The sequence below is a fragment of the Herpailurus yagouaroundi genome, unplaced genomic scaffold, assembly GCF_014898765.1.
Source record: "Herpailurus yagouaroundi ecotype Mexico unplaced genomic scaffold, PumYag 141, whole genome shotgun sequence".
Classification (NCBI taxonomy): domain Eukaryota; kingdom Metazoa; phylum Chordata; class Mammalia; order Carnivora; family Felidae; genus Herpailurus; species Herpailurus yagouaroundi.
Window position 1 is genome coordinate 38,325 of NW_024412396.1, and position 18,869 is coordinate 57,193.

The 18,869-nt window shown below is 34.4% G+C and overlaps 2 protein-coding genes across 2 annotated transcripts; both read right to left on the reverse strand.

The window, feature by feature from the left end:
- Positions 1 to 2,641: 2,641 nt before the first annotated feature.
- Positions 2,642 to 3,637, reverse strand: LOC121031226 (olfactory receptor 4N2-like). The gene is given in 2 exon segments (XM_040476417.1): positions 2,642 to 3,394; positions 3,396 to 3,637. Coding segments are annotated over 2 exon segments (924 nt in total). The 5' UTR covers positions 3,567 to 3,637.
- A 14,092-nt stretch (positions 3,638 to 17,729) lies between these two features.
- Positions 17,730 to 18,656, reverse strand: LOC121031228 (olfactory receptor 4N4C). Its single transcript, XM_040476418.1, has one exon. The coding sequence runs from the start codon at positions 18,654 to 18,656 to the stop codon at positions 17,730 to 17,732; it is 927 nt and encodes a 308-aa protein (XP_040332352.1).
- Between the last annotated feature and the right edge of the window lie 213 nt (positions 18,657 to 18,869).

The following is an 18,869-nucleotide window of genomic DNA, read 5'->3' on the forward strand; positions in this document are numbered from 1 at the left end:
AACTATTTAAACTATTAGAAACTATTATAAACAAATAAGTTTTAGCACAGTGAAGGAAACCATCAGCAAAACAAAAAAGCAACTTACTGAATGGAAGAAAGTATTTGCAAATGACATATCTGATAAGAATTAGTATCCAAAATATATAAAGAACTTATTCAACTCAACACCAAAAACACCCCAAATAATCAAATTTAAAAAATGGGAGAAGACTTAAATAGACATTTTTCTAAAGAAGACAGATGGATGACAGACACATAAAGAGATGCTTAATATCACACCAATCACCAAGGAAATCCAAGTAAGAATCACAATGAGATATCACCTCACCCCTGTCAAAATGGCTAGAATGAAAAAGAAAAGAAATACTAAGTTTTAGTGAAGAGATAAAGGAACCCTCATGCACTGTTGGTAGGAATGCAAATTGATATAGCTACTATGGAAAACACTACAGAGGTCCTTCAAAAACTTAAAAATAGAATTACCATATGACCCAGTAATTTGACTACTAGGTATTTAACCAAAGAAAATGAAAACTCTAATTTGAAAAGATACATGAACCCCTATGTTTATTGCAGCATTATATACAATAGCCAAGATATGGAAGCAACCGAAGTGCCCTTCGATAGATGAATGTATAAAGAAGATGTGGTACACACACACACACACACAATATATATATATATATATATATATATATATATATATATATAATATGTATATGCATATATGTGCATATATAATATGCATATATATATTGCATAATGTATGTATGTGTAACATATACATATGTTATATATATGTAACACTATGTATATAATATATAGTGTGTGTATATAATATAGCCATAAAGAAGGATAAGATCTTGCAATTTGTGACAACATAAATGGACCTAGAGTGTATTTTAAGTGAAACAGACTTATTTCACTTAGCATAATACACTCTAGGTCCATCCAGGTCATTGTAAATTGCAAGATTTAATTCTTATTTATGGTTGAGTAATATTGCATTGTGTGGTGTGTACGTATATGTATGTATACACACACACACACACACACACACACACACACATCTTCTTCATCCATTCATCAGCCAATGGACATTTGGTCTCTTTCCATAATTTAACTATTGTTGATCACGCTGCTATAAACATCAGGTGCATGTATCCCTTTGATATAGTATTTTTGTATTCTTTGGGTAAATAAGCCAGAGAGACAAATACCATATGATTTCACTCATGTGGAATAAACAAAACAAGCAAGTAAAGGGGGGAAGAATGAGAGAGAGGTAAATCAAGAAACAGACTCTTAATTATAGAGAACAAACTGATGGTTACCAAAAGGAAAGTTGGGTTAGAGGGATGGGTTAAATAGATGATGGGGATTAAGGAGCGCACTTGCTGTGATGAGCACTGGGTGTTATATGGAAGTGTTGAATCACTGTATTGTATATTACACTGCATGTTAACTGGAATTTAAATAAAAACTTAATAAAAAAAAAGAGAAGGACAAATACAATATGATTTCACTTGTATGTGGAAACTAAAAACAAATGAATAAACAAAGAAAACACAGAATGACCTATACATATAGAGAACAAACTGATCGGTGGCAGGATGGAGAAAATGGGTGAAAAGGAGTGGGAGATACAGGTTTCCAGCTATGGAATGAAAAGTCAAGGGAATAATAAGTACGGGATAGGGAATATAGTCAATGGTTTGTAATAGTGTTGTGTGGTGACAGTAGCTACACTTGTATTGAGGATGGCATAATATACAGATGTATTGAATCACTATGTTGTACACATAAAACTAATTTAATATTGTGTGTCAACTCTACTCAAGAATTTTTTAAATTGTTTTTGCCTTCATCTAATTTAGAAAAAAAAGTTGGCAGTTTAATTTTTTTCAAAATATAATCCCTCTTGATAATTTTTCAACTCTTGATATCTGCACAGAATCTTGAGTTTACAGCCCTAAGACATTTATAAAACTGCATATGAGAAATCATTCTGCTGCTTAAAGCCTTAGAATGGTTTCTTATTATAATTACAAAAAAATTACCAAAAAAACCTCTTTATATTCACTTCATAGACTCATGTGTGTTGAACACTACCTTCAACTCTAATCATTTTCACATTCACTTATTATACCTCAATTTGAACTTTGTTGTATTCTTCAAATATACCAAGTTCATTACCTAATCTTCAGGTTTATGTGCTACCTGTTCCCTCTGCCTAGAATGCTCTGCCTCCAGATGTTTGCATGGTTGACTGTTTAGTTCATCTCGTTATTAGCCAAAATGTCACATCCAGAAGAACACCTTGATTAAAGATGGAAAGTGAACTTATAATGTTCACTCCACACTTTCTCTTATCTATGAATCCTTTTGCTTTTTTATTTAGTTTCTGTATCTCTTCCTGAAACCATTCTGTTCATGTTTCTATCTTTAATGTCTATTCCCACTAGATTGTACCTTAAGGAGAACAATGACTTTACTTGTTTCATTAATAACTCTTTCTCCTAGTGCCTAAAATAGTACCAACAAAAATGAAAATGCTCAATAAATGCAGTATTTGGAAATGGATAAGTTAACTTCAGAGGAAATTCTCTGGTCTTGATTTTCTTTTCTTTTTCCTTTAATTAGGCTAGGTGCTGATTAAACAGCCTCCTCATGGAAGCTTTTACTTCCTGGTTGCGAAGTGTATAAATCACAGGATTCAGCAAAGGAAAGATCACTGTGTGAAAGAGAGAAACCACCTTGTCAGCTGGGAAGGCTCTGAAGGGGCGAGTGTAGATAAAGATGCCAGGCCCAAACATAAGAAATATAACGATGATATGGGTGGTGCATGTGGATACGGCCTTGCTCTTCCCCTCAGAGGAAGATCCATGTACACGACAGAGGATGACTGCATAGGAGGCCAGAAGCCCCAGGAAGCACAGGAGGGTCATCAGGCCACTGTTGAAGACCATTAGAAGCTCCACCACGAAGGTGTCTGTGCAGGCCAGCTTGATGACCTGTGGCACATCACAGAAGAAGTTATCCAGTTGGTTTGGGCCACAGAAGGGCAAGTGGAGGATGAGGGCCACCTGGATAATGGAGTGGACAAAGCCTCCAAGCCACAGGGCCAACAGCAAGGCATAGCAGGCTCTAGGGTTCATGACTGTGGAATAGTGTAAAGGCCGACAGATGGCGATATAGCGGTCAAAGGCCATCACAACAAGGAGTAACCCTTCCCCTCCTCCAAGGAAGTGCAAGAAAAAGAGCTGAGTGATGCAGCCCCTGTAGGAGATTACCTTCTTCTCAGAGAGGAAGTCCACCAGCATCCTGGGAGCCACAATGAAGGAGTAGGATGCATCCAGGAAAGCCAAGTTGCCCAGAAAGAAGTAGAGGGGGGGCTGTGAGACCAGGGTCTGATCTAATGGTGAGGATGATGAGGAAATTTCCAGGAAGGATGATGAGATAGAAAATTAAAACTAGGACAAAGACCAGGAGCTGAATATCTCGAGACTGGGTGAGACCAAGAAGGATGAATTCTTTCACCACTGTGCTGTTGTAATTTTCCATCTCCTCTGTCTGCAGTACATCAAGAAGCAGAGTTCATTGTTATTACTGTTTCTTCTATCTAGACCCTCATTCCTGTCCAACTAAAAATATTTGACATATAGATCACATTAGCTTAAAACAGGCCTCAGCCCTCTCCAGTATCCTGGGTAAACTCCAAACCTTTCATTAACTCCAGATTTAAAGCAAGCAAACTAACAAACAAAAATACTGTTCTTATACCACAACTCTTATTCCCATTCAATCATGTGCTTCTATAGAACTGCTCTCCACTTTAAGAATCTGGCATCCTGGGGCACCTGGGTGGTTTAGTTGGTTAAGCATTTGACTCTTGATTTTGGCTCAAGTCCTGATCTCATGGCTACTGTGATGGAGCCCTGTGTCAGGCTCTATGCTGACAGCTGGATACCTGCTTGGGATTCTCTCTCTCTCTCTAAGTCAGTCATTATATTTTAATTTTATTCTTTTCAAATGCTACTTTTTAATATGTATAATATAAATTAGTATCAAGGCATATATGTACTGTATAAATAAATTGTGTATACTTAAAGTACATGTTCAAAAATGTTTTGTTATGGGTATGAAATGATCTAAGATTGAAAATTGCTCATCTACAGAAAAATATAATGTAATATATGCCAATACTGCCTTATGCTATTTATGCTAAATAGCATAGTTGCTTTAAGTAAGTTTGTGGAACATGGGGTGCCAAAAAAAAATGCTAATGAGTCATTAGTTACAAAGGAAAGATAAAGAGAGTGAGGGAGGGAAAGAAGAGAGAAATAGAGAAGCCAAAAAAAAAAAAACACCCAAAACAAAACAAAAAACAAAATAGTATGTCTATACAGTGCATTGTTAGGGTACATATTTTAGAAAACATTAAAAATATCTGTTTTAAGTATCTCCAGAGCTAAATAGAGTGGATAATATACAGGTTTCCATGTATTACTTGCAACCACAGGTGGAATTTATGAAAGTCATACTTCGGTATATTGATCAGTATATATACATGATATACATATACACAAACACCACACACACGGAAAGTGGGACCTACACATAATTTTAATAAAAAATTTGTAGACTCTCTAAATTAGCTTCTCTGCTCACTTCTTAACTTTTCAACATTTCAGCAGCCATTTGTCTCAACATTCATTCCATAATTTTCCTATAAAAATACACCAAAGAATGTGAGTCAAAGCCACCCTTAGATTTTTTGCATCCCACAAACTCACTCAGAGTGTATTATTTCGTGATGTGTTTAAAGATATCTCTAAGACATCAGAGGATTTCTGAAGGTCTTTGTGATTAAGGGTTATAGGCTCTTCTACTCAGCCTCTTTCCTGTTTTTCACCTCTGTTTTTCAACTATTACCTAAACAGATGGTATTACACACTACCTGACATATGTGATTCATTTTTATCCCATAACCTATTTTCGTATATGTGCCTTCTGTACCTGTGATTCTGAAATGGTGGCTGGCATAGATGCAGAGACTATGAGATGAGCATTTTTCTAGGTAAAATAAATTTCTGGACAAAATCTACAAATTACAGCCCCCTTCAGAATAAAAATATCCTATTTTAGCCAATTAGTTGGAAAAGGATCAAAAATCTAAATCCTTACCACTCTATCTCCAATTTTCCTTGCCATTTCAGCTAATTCATACGTTCTTCTCACTGTGGCAATGATGATATATTATAGAAGTAGGAAGGCAAGGGAGAAGGGCTGCCCTCATTTTTAAGGTGGAAACCAACTGTGCAGGCCTGGAGCGCCAACAGTGGTCGACCAGCCCCTGGAGCCAGATGTAGAGACCAAAGTGCCTTATTTCCCCATCTCTTTGAAACATTTACTCATGCTTCCTTCCTAATGTTCCCTCTATTCTCCTTCTCTCCCCTTTCACTCATCACCAAGTCTTCATTTTTCTAATTTATTTGTATAAATTTGTTTATGGTTTCTTTTCCCCTTTTAATTTATTGAACTCATTTTCTCCTAATTTTCTTTCCCTATTTACCTGGCTTTCTATAAATCTAACACTGTATCATTTTCTCTTCTTTCTCCCTATCATGTATTCGTGTTCTCTTCTCTCTGAAATTTTTTCACTCTCTCTGCTTGTCCCCTTGTTCACTGTCACTCCACTATATCCCATGCCTCTCTTGTCATTATATCTAAAAACAAGGGGTGCCTGGGTGGCTCAGTCGGTTATGCATCTGACCCTTGATTTCAGCTCAGGCCATCATCTTACAAACCATGTGAGGCTCTGCGCTGACAGCACAGGGTCTGCTTGGGATTATCTCTCTCCTTTCTCTCTCTCTCTCTGCCCCTCCTCCATTGATATGTACTCTCTCTTTCAAAATAAACTTTTAAAAAATTAATGTTAATCACTTCTTGGCCTTTTGGCTAAGATCAAGTGTAAAAATTAATATAAATATGAAACAAAAACCATATTGTTTCCTTTCAAACAAAACAAGCAATACATATGCTTCCCACCATCTTCCATTCTAAACAGTTGGTCTACAAAATAAAATGTGTAAGTCACTTTTCAGTACTAACCATTTTCTCTTGAATGGTATCCTTACAGTTTACTAAATCTGAACCACTCATTAATACTTCCCATTCCCTCATATATTTTTTTTTACTGCATATAAGTGAACTTGATAAAATGAGATGCTTTACCTTTTTGAAAAGTAAATTTCATTAATATCATTCTAATGAAATGAATATATTTAACAAAGTTTCCAAAAATTTGAGTGTAATGTCTGTCAGCATGTTGATTGAAGCTTATAAATTATTTAAGTATAAATTAATAAGTTCTACATATCCTTAAAAATGTGGATCAAGCTGAAGAACATGATCAAAAATTTAATACTGATGCTAATGATGGACGTATAAAGCACTAAACAAATGTGTTGGTCTTCTGCCAGAAAATTCTCTCATCAATGAAATGAGATGGTTAAATTAAAATACTTTTAAATTCCCTAGCTTTTTAGGAAATAATAAATAATGTAGAAATATCCTTGGTTTGAAGTCCTTTTATATGATTCTAATACCTTTTTAGAATGAGTAAGTGTTGGCTCAGCAATTCACTAAATGTATTACCCTAGGAAAGTCATCCAGCTTTCAGAAGGCTGAATTTTCATTTATCATATAGAATAATGTGTTGACTCCTTCTGTCTGACAGGGATATAAGGATCAAAGGAGATAATAATAATAATAATTAACTTATTCCAGTGTGTTTAAACCAAAGCTAACCCTGCAAATCTGTAGATGTTACGAGGTAGCTCTACTGAGTGGACATATTGCCACGAGATCCTTTGTCAATGGCTGCAGGGTAAACCCTGGGTGACAGCAGCAAAAATCTGATTAATAGAAGAAATTGTGGAAGTGCAATAAAGCCTTCATGTAAGTCATTTGTAGATCAAGCTTTTCTCGGTTTTAGAGGCTTTCTCTCAGTTACCCTATGTTGATGAATAATGGAACCACAGACAATAGAAGAAACTCTCAAATATGTTGAGTATGGAAGTTAAGATATCTGCGCTAATCTGAAAAATCATAAAATCTGTTAAGTTTTTCCCCTGAAGACTTTATCCTAACTTTCTGTATCTTCCTTCCTTCCATCTGTACTTCATAAGGAAAATAAAACACATCAGTCATTTGTATGCTCCTTGGTTTTAACATCAAATGTCAATTCGCTGAAAGTCACTGATAATTTCACTTAACTATGACAAGAGAATGAAAGTTTTTGTCCACCATTAAATTCTAAGCATCAAGAGATATGGAAATGTATTAGAGGAGACGGTAGAAAATGCCACTCTGCTGAATTTAGGCCTTTGCCTCTGCTATTCCTACTGAAACTCTGACCTCTGTTCCATTGTATTCCAGGGCAGGAGATGGAGCAGAATAGCTGTAATATCTTCTCTGTTGTTCTTTCCTTCTTGTTTCTTATAAATACAAATACTGCTCCCAGCCCCTGAAATTTGAGTCTCCAAGGGTTTTATGTAATTCTCACAGAGTAGCCATCCTTCCTCTCCTGATAAAAACATTAACTGACCATTCTTATTGTTCATAAATATTTGTTCTCACATACGGAACACATCTTTTGAAACCTCCTTTAACTCTTTGTGATGCAATGGAGAAAGTGCTTTGGACACTTGAGACTACCACAGCTCTACTGAATATTTCCAGAGGGAGCTATTAGAATGTCAACTAAATCAGGCATGGGGAAATACCAGAGCTTTGTAAGAGATAAATATTTTTAAATGAATCACATAATGCCACACTGGGTAAATTCTGAATTTTAAAACCAAAATCCTATCAGTGAATGAGGTAATAAACCCTATTTGGAAGCGTATTTATTAGGTCAAAAGTAAAGATCAAGAAAAATCAATTTCTATTTTAGAATTCAAAAAAATGTAAATGAAAGATTAATATGTATACATATACATGATATACACATACACACATACATACATACACATCAAGAAAGCAAGCAAGGCCAGGATGAGAGGGTGAGGAAAGTGAGGTATTTGCCTTAGGCATAAAATTTACCAGGGTACCAAAAACTTTAATAATCAAGATAAATAATATTTTAGTGCAGTATTTTGAAAATAAAAGTTAATGTGAAATTATGAACAGAATAATCACATTTTTTAATAAAGACATAAAAATTACAGATTTTTCCCTTTCCATGAGATTCCAGTGTGGCCCAGCATGACATTATTATTGATACTGTCTTTAAAGTTTGGTATTTATTTTGTTCATGATGGATTTTTATAATTAATTTTGATTTTTTAAAAATATTAATTAAAACATTCTTTATTACGAAGTTGGTAAGTTTTTTGGTTACTTCCTTAGTTTTTGCACTCAAGGCAAGTGCTTTACTCATTCTCTAGCATCACCATGATCTGACCCTGAAAGCAAACAATGTGGCTAAGTCAGTAATGAGCTTGTAAGATTTAACACATTGCTGTGATGAAGACATAAGCAGAGAGAATATTAATGCTCATGAAGACTTTGAAGGCATAATTCTTCTTAGAGAAAAGAACTGTTTGGTGTAAGATAGACCATTTCCTCAAGGGAAAGTGACTTCCCAAATAGGATGTGAAAAGATATATCATGATCTCAGTATTTGTTGTTTATTCACTTTTACTCTGCTCGGCAAAAACAAAAATCAATAACTTTTTTTTTCCATTAAAGATTATTAAAGTAAAAATTAAGGGTCAGAGCAATTAAATGAAGCTTAATTTTCTTTTTTTTATATCTGATTGTTTTTGTTGTTTTGCTTTAAAGGGAAATCTGAGTTTATGCGTAACTTTACAATTGAAAAAATGAATATACTCTTTGTAAACTAAATATAATTCATAATCAGATATATATTTGTCCTAATCTATTTGCAGCTCAAAAACACAGTGTGAAAAGTAGAAAAAGGAAAAAAGAGAAAGAGATAAAGAGAAATTTGGAATGATCAAAATATAGGACAGGAAAATAAAGTAGACATAAATGTAAAGATAATTATATATATAATTGTATAGTAACAGCCCCATCATTGAATAGGTTAGAGTCGTGCCACAAAAGACTTAAAAAGGTGATATTTTTCAGGGCACCTGAGTGGCTCAGTTGGTTAAGTGTCCCACCTCAGCTCAGGTCTTGATCTCATGGTTCCTGAGTTTGAACCCTACTTTGGGCTTTGTGCTGACAGTTCAGAGCCTGAACCTGCTTTGGATTCTGTGTGCCCCTCTCTGCCCCTCCCCTGCTCATGTGCACACGAGCTTGTGCCCGCGTTCGTTGGTTCTCTCTCTCTCTCAAAAATTAACATTAAAAACAATCATATACATGAAAATAGCCCATTATAGTGAAAAGATTGCCAGGCAGAAAGCAAAAGCTAAGGACCTAATCCTGGCTCTAATCTATAAATGTTCAATGGCTTTGGAAAATAACACCACTTTTCTCAGACTGTTTTTCCACCTAAAATGGGGCATTTTTTTATATTAAGATACTGAACTATTTATCTCTATTGCTGAGTTTTTTGACACTCCCTTAGATTCTGCACCAAATTCAAAAATCACTTACTGTCTACCATGAGCCAGGTAGTATTTTAAGTGTCAGCAATGCAGTATGGACAAGACCAACAACAACTCTGTTCTTTGGAATTTTACATTCTAATGCAGGGAGATAGACAATAAACAAACAAGCAGAAAAGAAAACATCAGATAGTAATGAATGTTATAATGAAGATATAACAGTGTGTTGGAGAAAAAGACTGCTATTTTAGATGGAGTGGTGGTCAGGGAAGGTCTTTCTGAGGCAGTTTCAAAAGAGTGAGTTCTGAATGTCTAAAAGAAGCCATTCTAGAAAGAAGCCACCAAAAAGAAAGATCTGGGAACACTTGTGTGGCTCAGTGGGTTAAGCATCTGACTCTTGATTTCTGCTCAGGTCTCATGATTCATGGGTTCAAGCCTCACATAGGGCTCCTCTCTGATGGTGTGGAGTCTACTTGGGATTCTCTCTTATTTCCTCTTTCTCTGCCCTTCCCCCACTCACGCTGTCTCGCTCAAAATAAACAAATACACTTAAGGAAGGGAAGGGAAGGAAAAGGAAGGGGAGGGGAGGGGAGGGAAGGGAAGGGAAGGGAAGGGAAGGGAAGGGAAGGGAAGGGAAGGGAGGAAAAAAAAGAAAAGAGAAGAAAAGAAAAGAAAAGATCTGGTGTGCTGAGGAATAGAAAACAGGCCAGGATGCCAAGATAGTGAAAAAATTATACACAAAGACGATTCCTTCCCATCTTTGTCCCCTATCTGTATTCCCCCCCCAACACACAATTCAGAGTAGGAAATAGCTATTATTCTCTCTGTATCTTCCCCAAACCATTATGCATAAATAAGCAAATGGATTGTATATTCTTTTCTCCCTATTAATAAACAAATGTGATAAACATCCCAAAATATATATTTTAATAACAGCATACAAGTCAGTACTTCACAGGTCTTTAAAATTATATATATATAATTAAGATATTAATTATAATAATTATAATATATATTATATATTATATATCATATATCATATATATTAATATATATCATTAATATATTAAGATATATATATCTTAAATTTATATATATATTATATATTTATATAATATATATGTTATTTATATAATGTATAAGATTATATATAATGTAAGTATATAATATATATCATGCATAATATAAGTTCTAGAATTTTTAAGCTTATACACGTTGAAAATTGTGGAAAATACATTTCAAAATATTATATATATTCTCTGACCTTTTTCCTATTGTGTATATTTCTCATCGATTCCTTTCTACCACAGTCATGTTTTAAATTATTGTTATTAACATAATCACATAATATAAAACTCTATATTATCTCCTATTTCAAAATTTCCAATTCTGCTTTTTGCAGTAAAAAAATAATGTATTCAATTACTCATTCTCTTATCAACCATTATTGAAAGTCTACCAGAGTGAGTCATTGTGCCAATAGATGAAATACAAAAATTAATAAGACAAACATTAACTTCAAGGCAAGCAGAAAATTGTGAATAATATACATAATATTTAAATAATCTTGAGATGTTTTATAACATAACTGTACTTAGAGTATCACAAGAGCAAACAGAAGTGAACACAGCGTGGAGCATTAGAAATGTTTCAAGAAGGAAGAAACATTATGGCTGAGTCTTGATTGAAATATTCACCAGAAAGTGGGAAAAGGAGAAGACAGAATGTGCAAAGTTATCAAAGAATCAAAACTATGCATGTGCAGAAATATAGTAGGAGATAAGATTGGAAAAACAAGGTAATTGCTTAGAGTGATTATATTTGATTAAGTTTACAATTGAGCAAAAGGAAATTCAGGAAATACCCAAGAGACTGCTGTTTTACCCTGTATGTAAAAAATATATCTAGCTGACTTGAGGAAATTTACAACTTCTCAGTATGTTGTTTATATGTATCCTGTAGCTACATTGATCAGACTAAGTTCATTTTTCAAAAGTATACTCTTAAATTTAAAATTTAGAACTCAGTAGGGTGCCTAGGTGGCTCAGCTGGTTAAGCCAACGACTTTAGCTCAGGTCGTGATCTCACTGTTCGTGGGTTCAAGCCCCGCATCAGTATCTGTGCTGAGAGCTCAGAGCCTGGAGCCTGTTTCTATGTCTCCCTCTGTGTCTGCCTCTCTCTTGCTCACACTCTCTTTCTCAACAAAATAAATAAATGTTAAAAAAAAATTTAAACAAAATAAAATTCAGAATTTATTATGGCATTCAACATGGCAGGTCTTAATCCAACAGATTTTATTCTAGGATATAAAGCAAATTTCAACACATTTTTAAATTGAAATCATATTAAATATAATCTTGGACCACAATGAAACTAAACTAGAAATGTATCAGGCTCATTCCCAAATATTCAGGGAAAAAATATACTCTAAATAACCCATGAGTAAGAAAGTCAAACTAAAATTAGGAAGTATTTTTAATTGAATGAAAATGAAAACACAACATATAAACGTATGCAAAATATAGATAAAGCAGTGCTTAGAAATGTGTAGAATCAACCGAATATATTTAAAGGGTTTATAACAAAGGGTTTGAATCAATAGTCTAATCTTCACCTTTAGAAAAAGAATAGGAAATGAAATCCAAACAAGGAAGAAGGAATGCAATAACATAGACATGAGAAGAAATATAAGAAATTGAGAAAAATAATAGAGAAAAATAAATAAAACCAGAAACTAGCTCTTTATAAAGAACAACCAAATTGATAAAAGTTTAGTCAGAATAGTCAAGAAAAAGAAAGAAATTACAAAAATATCAATATCAGGAATTAAAGAGGGACAATCAATGTAGATATGATAAAAATTAAAAATATTAAAGAAACATTATGAGCAATTTATGCCAATGGATTTAATAACCAGTTCAATGCACAAAATTCTAAAGGCCTAACTACTAAAGCTAACTCGAGAAGAAATAGACTGAAATAGCTATGTATCTATTAAAGAAATTCAGCTTGTACTTAAAAATCTTCCCATGAAGAAAACTTCAGACCCAGATGCCTCCTCTAATGAAATCCACCATTTATTGAAGAAATAATGCTGATTCTACACAAACTCTTTTAAAAAAAAAACCAGAGTATAAAAAGGAAAATATTTTCTAATATCCTCTAATTTCTTCTTGTACACATTGGGTTATTTAGAAGTGTCTGTGTCTTAATTCAGAAATGTACATAGTTTTTTCTTAATTATTTCTAATTCAATTCCAGTGTGGTCAGAGAATACATTTTGTATGCAATATACTGAGTTTTTTTATAGGCCAGCATATGGTCTACTTGGCAAATGCCTCATGAAAAGAATGTGTATTCCTCATTGTTGGGTGCAATACTCTATAAACAGCAACTAGGTTAAGTTTGTCTCTCGGGTTCAACTCTTCTATACCCCTACTGATTTTTTATCAGATGTTCTATCAACTTTCAAAGACAGTTATTAAAATCTCAATCTATGCCTTTGGGTTCTCCATTTATTTATTTATTTATATATGTCTGTATTAGTGCATACATTTTTAAGTTCTATTGCTAGAGGAATCACATTAAGATTGTTATGTCTTGATGAATTGAAATTTTTATTGCTATGAAATTCTTTTATAAATACCTAATAATACCTCTGGGTCCTTGAAGTTTACTTTGTTATTAATACAGCTATACCATGAAGTGATTAAGGTTTGCAGGGTGTATTAGGGTTTTCCAGACAAACAGAATAGTAGGATACATAGATACATATTAGAGAGTGAGAGGTTTATTATAACGAATTGGTTCATGTGACTATGGAACTGGAGAAGTCCTACAATCTGTCCTCTCCTAAATGAAGACCCAGGAAAGCCAGAGGTGTCATTTAGTCCAAGTTCAAAGGCCTGAGAACCAGGAGAGCTGATGGCATAAATTCCAGTCCAAGGACTAAAAGAGATGAAATGAAATATCCCAGCTCAATCAGTGAAGAAAGAAATAAGAAGCAAATTCCTCCTTCTGCCTTTTTTTCTATTCAGGCCCTCAATAGATTAAATGATGCCCACCCACATTGGGAAGGGCAATCTATTTTACTGAGTCCACCAATTCAAATACTAAGCTCATACTAACACTCTCACAGATACACCAGAAATAATATTTAATCTGGGGACCCCACAGCCAGTTGATATATAAAATTAAACATCACATATGGCATATCATTCTCCACCCTTATACTTAAAATATATCTGGGTCTTTATATTTAAGAACTGATATCTTACAAACAGTATATACTTGAATCTTGCTCTTTTATACAGTCTGAAACTCTATTTTTTAACTGGCATGTTTGGTTCATTTATATTTAATATTGTTGATCTTTGAGTTCATTGGTATTTGTTTTCTGTTTGTCCCATTCCTCTTCATTCCTTTGCACTTCCTTCCTTCCTTCTTTTGTAGTGAATGTTTTTTATATTCCATTTTCTTTCCTGTAAACGTTATCTACTTAAATCTCTTTGTATTATTTTTAAATATGTGGATGCTCTAGTGATTACAATATTCATCTAGAGCTTACCAGTCACTTCAAATTATTATTCAAGGATACTTCATGAAGAGTATAAGTAATTTACAAAAACATATATAAATCTTTTATCTTCCCTTAGGTCCTCTGTGCTATTGTTATCATATATTTTACTTCTAAATAAGTTATAAGCCCCATAGTACTTTATTATTTTAAAGCAGTTAATTATAAAGTAAATAATACAAAGTAAAAATACTCCTTGCCATATTTATACACCTTTTTTTTTTTTTTACCATTTCCAGATCTTTTTATTCCTCATTAATTCCAGTTTCCATCTGACATGTTTTCCTGTTAACATGAAGAATTTTCCTTTAATATGACTTTCTGTGTGGGTCTACTGCCAACACATTCTCTCTCAGCTTTTATGAATATTAAATGCCTGTTACACTTTTCTTTTTGAGGTTTATTTTCATTAGATATGGAATTCTAGCTTAACTGTTTTTCTTTGAGAACTTTAAAAATCCCATTTCACTGACATGGTGTCCATGGTTTCTGATAAAAGGTCAACCACCATTCTTGTCGCTCCCCTGAAGTGTCTTTTTTCCTCTGTTGCTTTTAAAATGTTCTTTTCATATTTGGTTAGCATCTGTTACACTGTGGTCTTATTTGTATTTATATTGCTTGGATTTTTGCCAAGTTTTGTGGATATGAATTCTTGGAAGTTACTTCTTTTCCTGTCCCATTCTCTATCTCCTCATCTGGAATCCCAATTACACATATATTTTACTATTTGTTATTGTCCCCATAGTATATATTAACACTATTAATACTTTTAGTCTTTTATTTCTGTACTTCAGTTTGGGTTGTTTCTAAAAACCTATCCTAACAATCATTAGCCATTTTGTCTGCATTGTCCACAATGCTGTTCATTCAGCTCATCTAAGGAATTTCTTTTAATTTCAAATATTGTTGTTTTCAGTTCTAGCATATCCATTTACATTTAGAATTTACATTTATCTCCTAAAATCCTCATCTAGTTATCCATTTATTACTTATTTGACATACTTATAATAGTTTTTTCTAAAGTTTTTGTCTGATAATTACATCATGTGGTTTTATATATCAATATTTTTCTATTAGACATACTCTTCCCTATTTTCGTGGCATAGCTCCTAATTTTTAAATGGTAGTCCCAAAACTTCCTGTAAAAATTCAATGGAAGATGAAGAGTATTTAATATTATTTTGCTTAGTTCTTTAGAAACTTCAATCCTTTTCCTCTGTCCACAAGTTAGAATGAGGATATGATCATTCATATTCTTTCAAAGGTCTAGTCAAGCTAAGACATGGAATCATCTTTAATTAAACTAAATTCAGCTCAAATTACTTTTACCTCCAACATCTGCCAACTGCCACCAAGATCTTTTATCCTGGTGATACTTGGAGCTGGGAGGAGTTTGAGCCACAATTCAGATATTTTTGTTTCCCTTAGGATTCAACTCTATAGACACCCAAGCACTACAATAATTGCTAAAAATGTTCAAATCCCCTATAATTTTTATTTCTTCCTCCACTGCCCCTTTTCTGAGCAAATAACTGGTATAGGTGTCAGTGGGGGAAGTGGGAGAAATTTATAAAAGTAAGCTACTTATTTTTGTGTTTGGGGCTTTTCCAGCTTCTAGTCTGTCAATAGCTAAGAGCTTTTTACTCATCTCTATCAAATATCTCAATCTATGGCACGATCACTCCTCCATGTGTCCATATCCAGACCAGGTACTTGCCCACAAATATGAAAGCTGCCATAGCTCTCTGCTCGTCTTAGATGGAATTTGTCCCTTTCTGGATCTCTGTAATAAGGTTTCCTTGCTTCATCCACTCTTTTTTTAGCCTCAGAGAAAAGTATAATTTTATTTCTGCACTTTTCTTTTTGTTGATAGTACATGAGCAACATTCTTCTACAAGCTAACCAGAATCAGTAGTCTGTATTCTCATCATTTGTTTTTTGAGAATAAAATTATGTTGATAAGCTTTTCCATTTTTTCCTTTGTTAACTTTGTTGGTTTCAATTGCCCATTTCTAGTTTCCTTCTGGGTATGATCTATTTCACATTCATTTATTGAAATTCCTTATGTATTAGTGAATTAATCTTTTATCAAGTTTATTAATTTTTAGTTAACAGCTTTTTTATTTTAATTTTTATGCATAGGTACTCCCTTGTACAATCCTGGGATAGGGAGGAAACATTCAATTCAATGTTCATGCAAGCCTCTATAATTGTTGAGAAAATAATCTTCCCATATATATGTGGTAAATGGATTTTCATCAGTTTTTTTTACCTTTTGCCTACAGATATATATTTTTTACTATGTAAAATATAATTTTTTCTTTCCATTTACTATTTTTATATCCTACTTCAGTGGCCTTTCACACTTCCAAGACTGTAATACTATTATCCTACATTTTACCATTTTTGGCATTGTTTTATTGTTTTCTTATAAAGCTGAGAACATATAAACAGGTTCTTCTAGAACCTTTGTATCTAGGGTTCCAAATTCTGACTATCAAATGTACTTATGTAAAACTTGAACTTAGAAAAAATTAATTGGAGAGGTGATAACATTAAAGGTATTCTGTATCATCCTCCTGTTCCCAGACCATGGCTAATTTAGATATAGTCCTTCAGTCAAGAATTGGCAAAATAGCTTCTTGGTTCCCCATCTCCTGATTATTGTAGGGATAGATCACTTGGCAGGTTAGTTTTTTTACTGTTTTTCTGGCAATCATGTCTGGATTCCCAGCATAGAAAATAGTATTCTATCCCTTCAAAGATTTTTCAAGTACCTAATTTCCCACATTAAACCTATTGCATTTAAAATAATAAAGTAATTTATGTAATCTCCAACAGATCTATAGTAGCAAATAATTATCATTATCATAATGAGTAAAATCAACTGAGGGCAAGGTTTAACATAAAGGGAGGATTTGTAAAAACCCATTAGTAATAATCACGAAGCTCTGAAAAAGTCAGATGAAATAATTTCATGACATTTTTCTATGAAACCAATTACCTTCCTTTCATACCCATTAAGCAAATGGGGGGGGGGTAAGGTAAACAAATATATATATAAGAGAGAATCATATATAGAGAAAGAGGGCAGGGGGGGAGAGAGAGATTTTTTTCAAAACAAGTCTGCAGAACAGCATTTAGCTCTTAATGGAGTTTTGCAACTTATTGATCTCTGCCCAGAATCCTGATGTTGCTCTAAACCACAGAAGAAACAACTGTGGATGAGTGACTCTCTTGCTTAAAATGTTAACATGTATTTTTTACAGTATTTAGAATAAAATAAAATTCCTTATCTCAGCCTAATAGACCTTAGTGATTTGACCCTTACAGTCACATAAAATTTAACCCTTAAATCTCTCATAAGTATTCATCATGTTCCAACCATTCAGGTGTTTGTTTTATATTCTTTAGGCATACCAAGCTTATTCCTTAATTATGTATAACTCTCCCTCATTGCCCACAATAGTACCTGCCAAATGGGAGGTACTCAGTGAAATAGTATTTGTTAATGAATGTATGATTTATAGCAAGAATTCCCTCTTCTTGACTTCTTTTTATAAAATCTATTCAGCAGACAACATGCCGACTCAGTAACCTCCTCATGGAGGATTTCACTTCCTGGTTGCGAAGGGTATAAATCACAGGATTCATCAATGGAAAGATCACTGTGTGGAAGAAGGAAACTACCTTGTCCACTGGTAAGGCCCTGAAGGGGCGAGTATAGATGAAGATGGCAGGTCCAAACATGAGAAGTATAATAATGATATGAGTGGTGCATGTGGACAGTGCTTTGCTCTTCCCTTCACAAGCAGACCCATGTACATGGCAAAGGATGACTGTATAGGAAGACAAAAGCCCCAGGAAGCACAGGAGGGTGAGCAGGCCACTGTTGAAGACCATTAGAAGCTCCACCACGAAGGTGTCTGTGCAGGCCAGCTTGATGACCTGTGGCACATCACAGAAGAAGTTATCCAGTTGGTTTCGGCCACAGAAGGGCAAGTGGAGGATGAGGGCCACCTGGATAATGGAGTGGACAAAGCCTCCAAGCCACAGGGCCAACAGCAAGGCATAGCAGGCTCTAGGGTTCATGACTGTGGAATAGTGTAAAGGCCGACAGATGGCGATATAGCGGTCAAAGGCCATCACAACAAGGAGTAACCCTTCCCCTCCTCCAAGGAAGTGCAAGAAAAAGAGCTGAGTGATGCAGCCCCTGTAGGAGATTACCTTCTTCTCAGAGAGGAAGTCCACCAGCATCCTGGGAGCCACAATGAAGGAGTAGGATGCATCCAGGAAAGCCAAGTTGCCCAGAAAGAAGTAGAGGGGGGCTGTGAGACCAGGGTCTGATCTAATGGTGAGGATGATGAGGAAATTTCCAGGAAGGATGATGAGATAGAAAATTAAGATCAGTACAAAGACCAGGAGCTGAGTATCTCGAGACTGGGTGAGACCAAGAAGGATGAATTCTTTCACCATCGTGCCGTTTTCTAGCTCCATCTTTTCTGCCTATAGAACATCAAGGAATAGTTTATTTTCATCTCTTGCATCTAGATCATAGTTCTTTTCAAACTAAAAGTTATGCCACATCTGTCACTCCATCACTGTCCCACAACCTAAGAAATCTTTTCTACCCTTTATTCTTCTACATTTCATATCTGCCAACACCCTGATCTTAAAGCCACACTCTCTGCTTCTTCAGTCCTGTGCTGC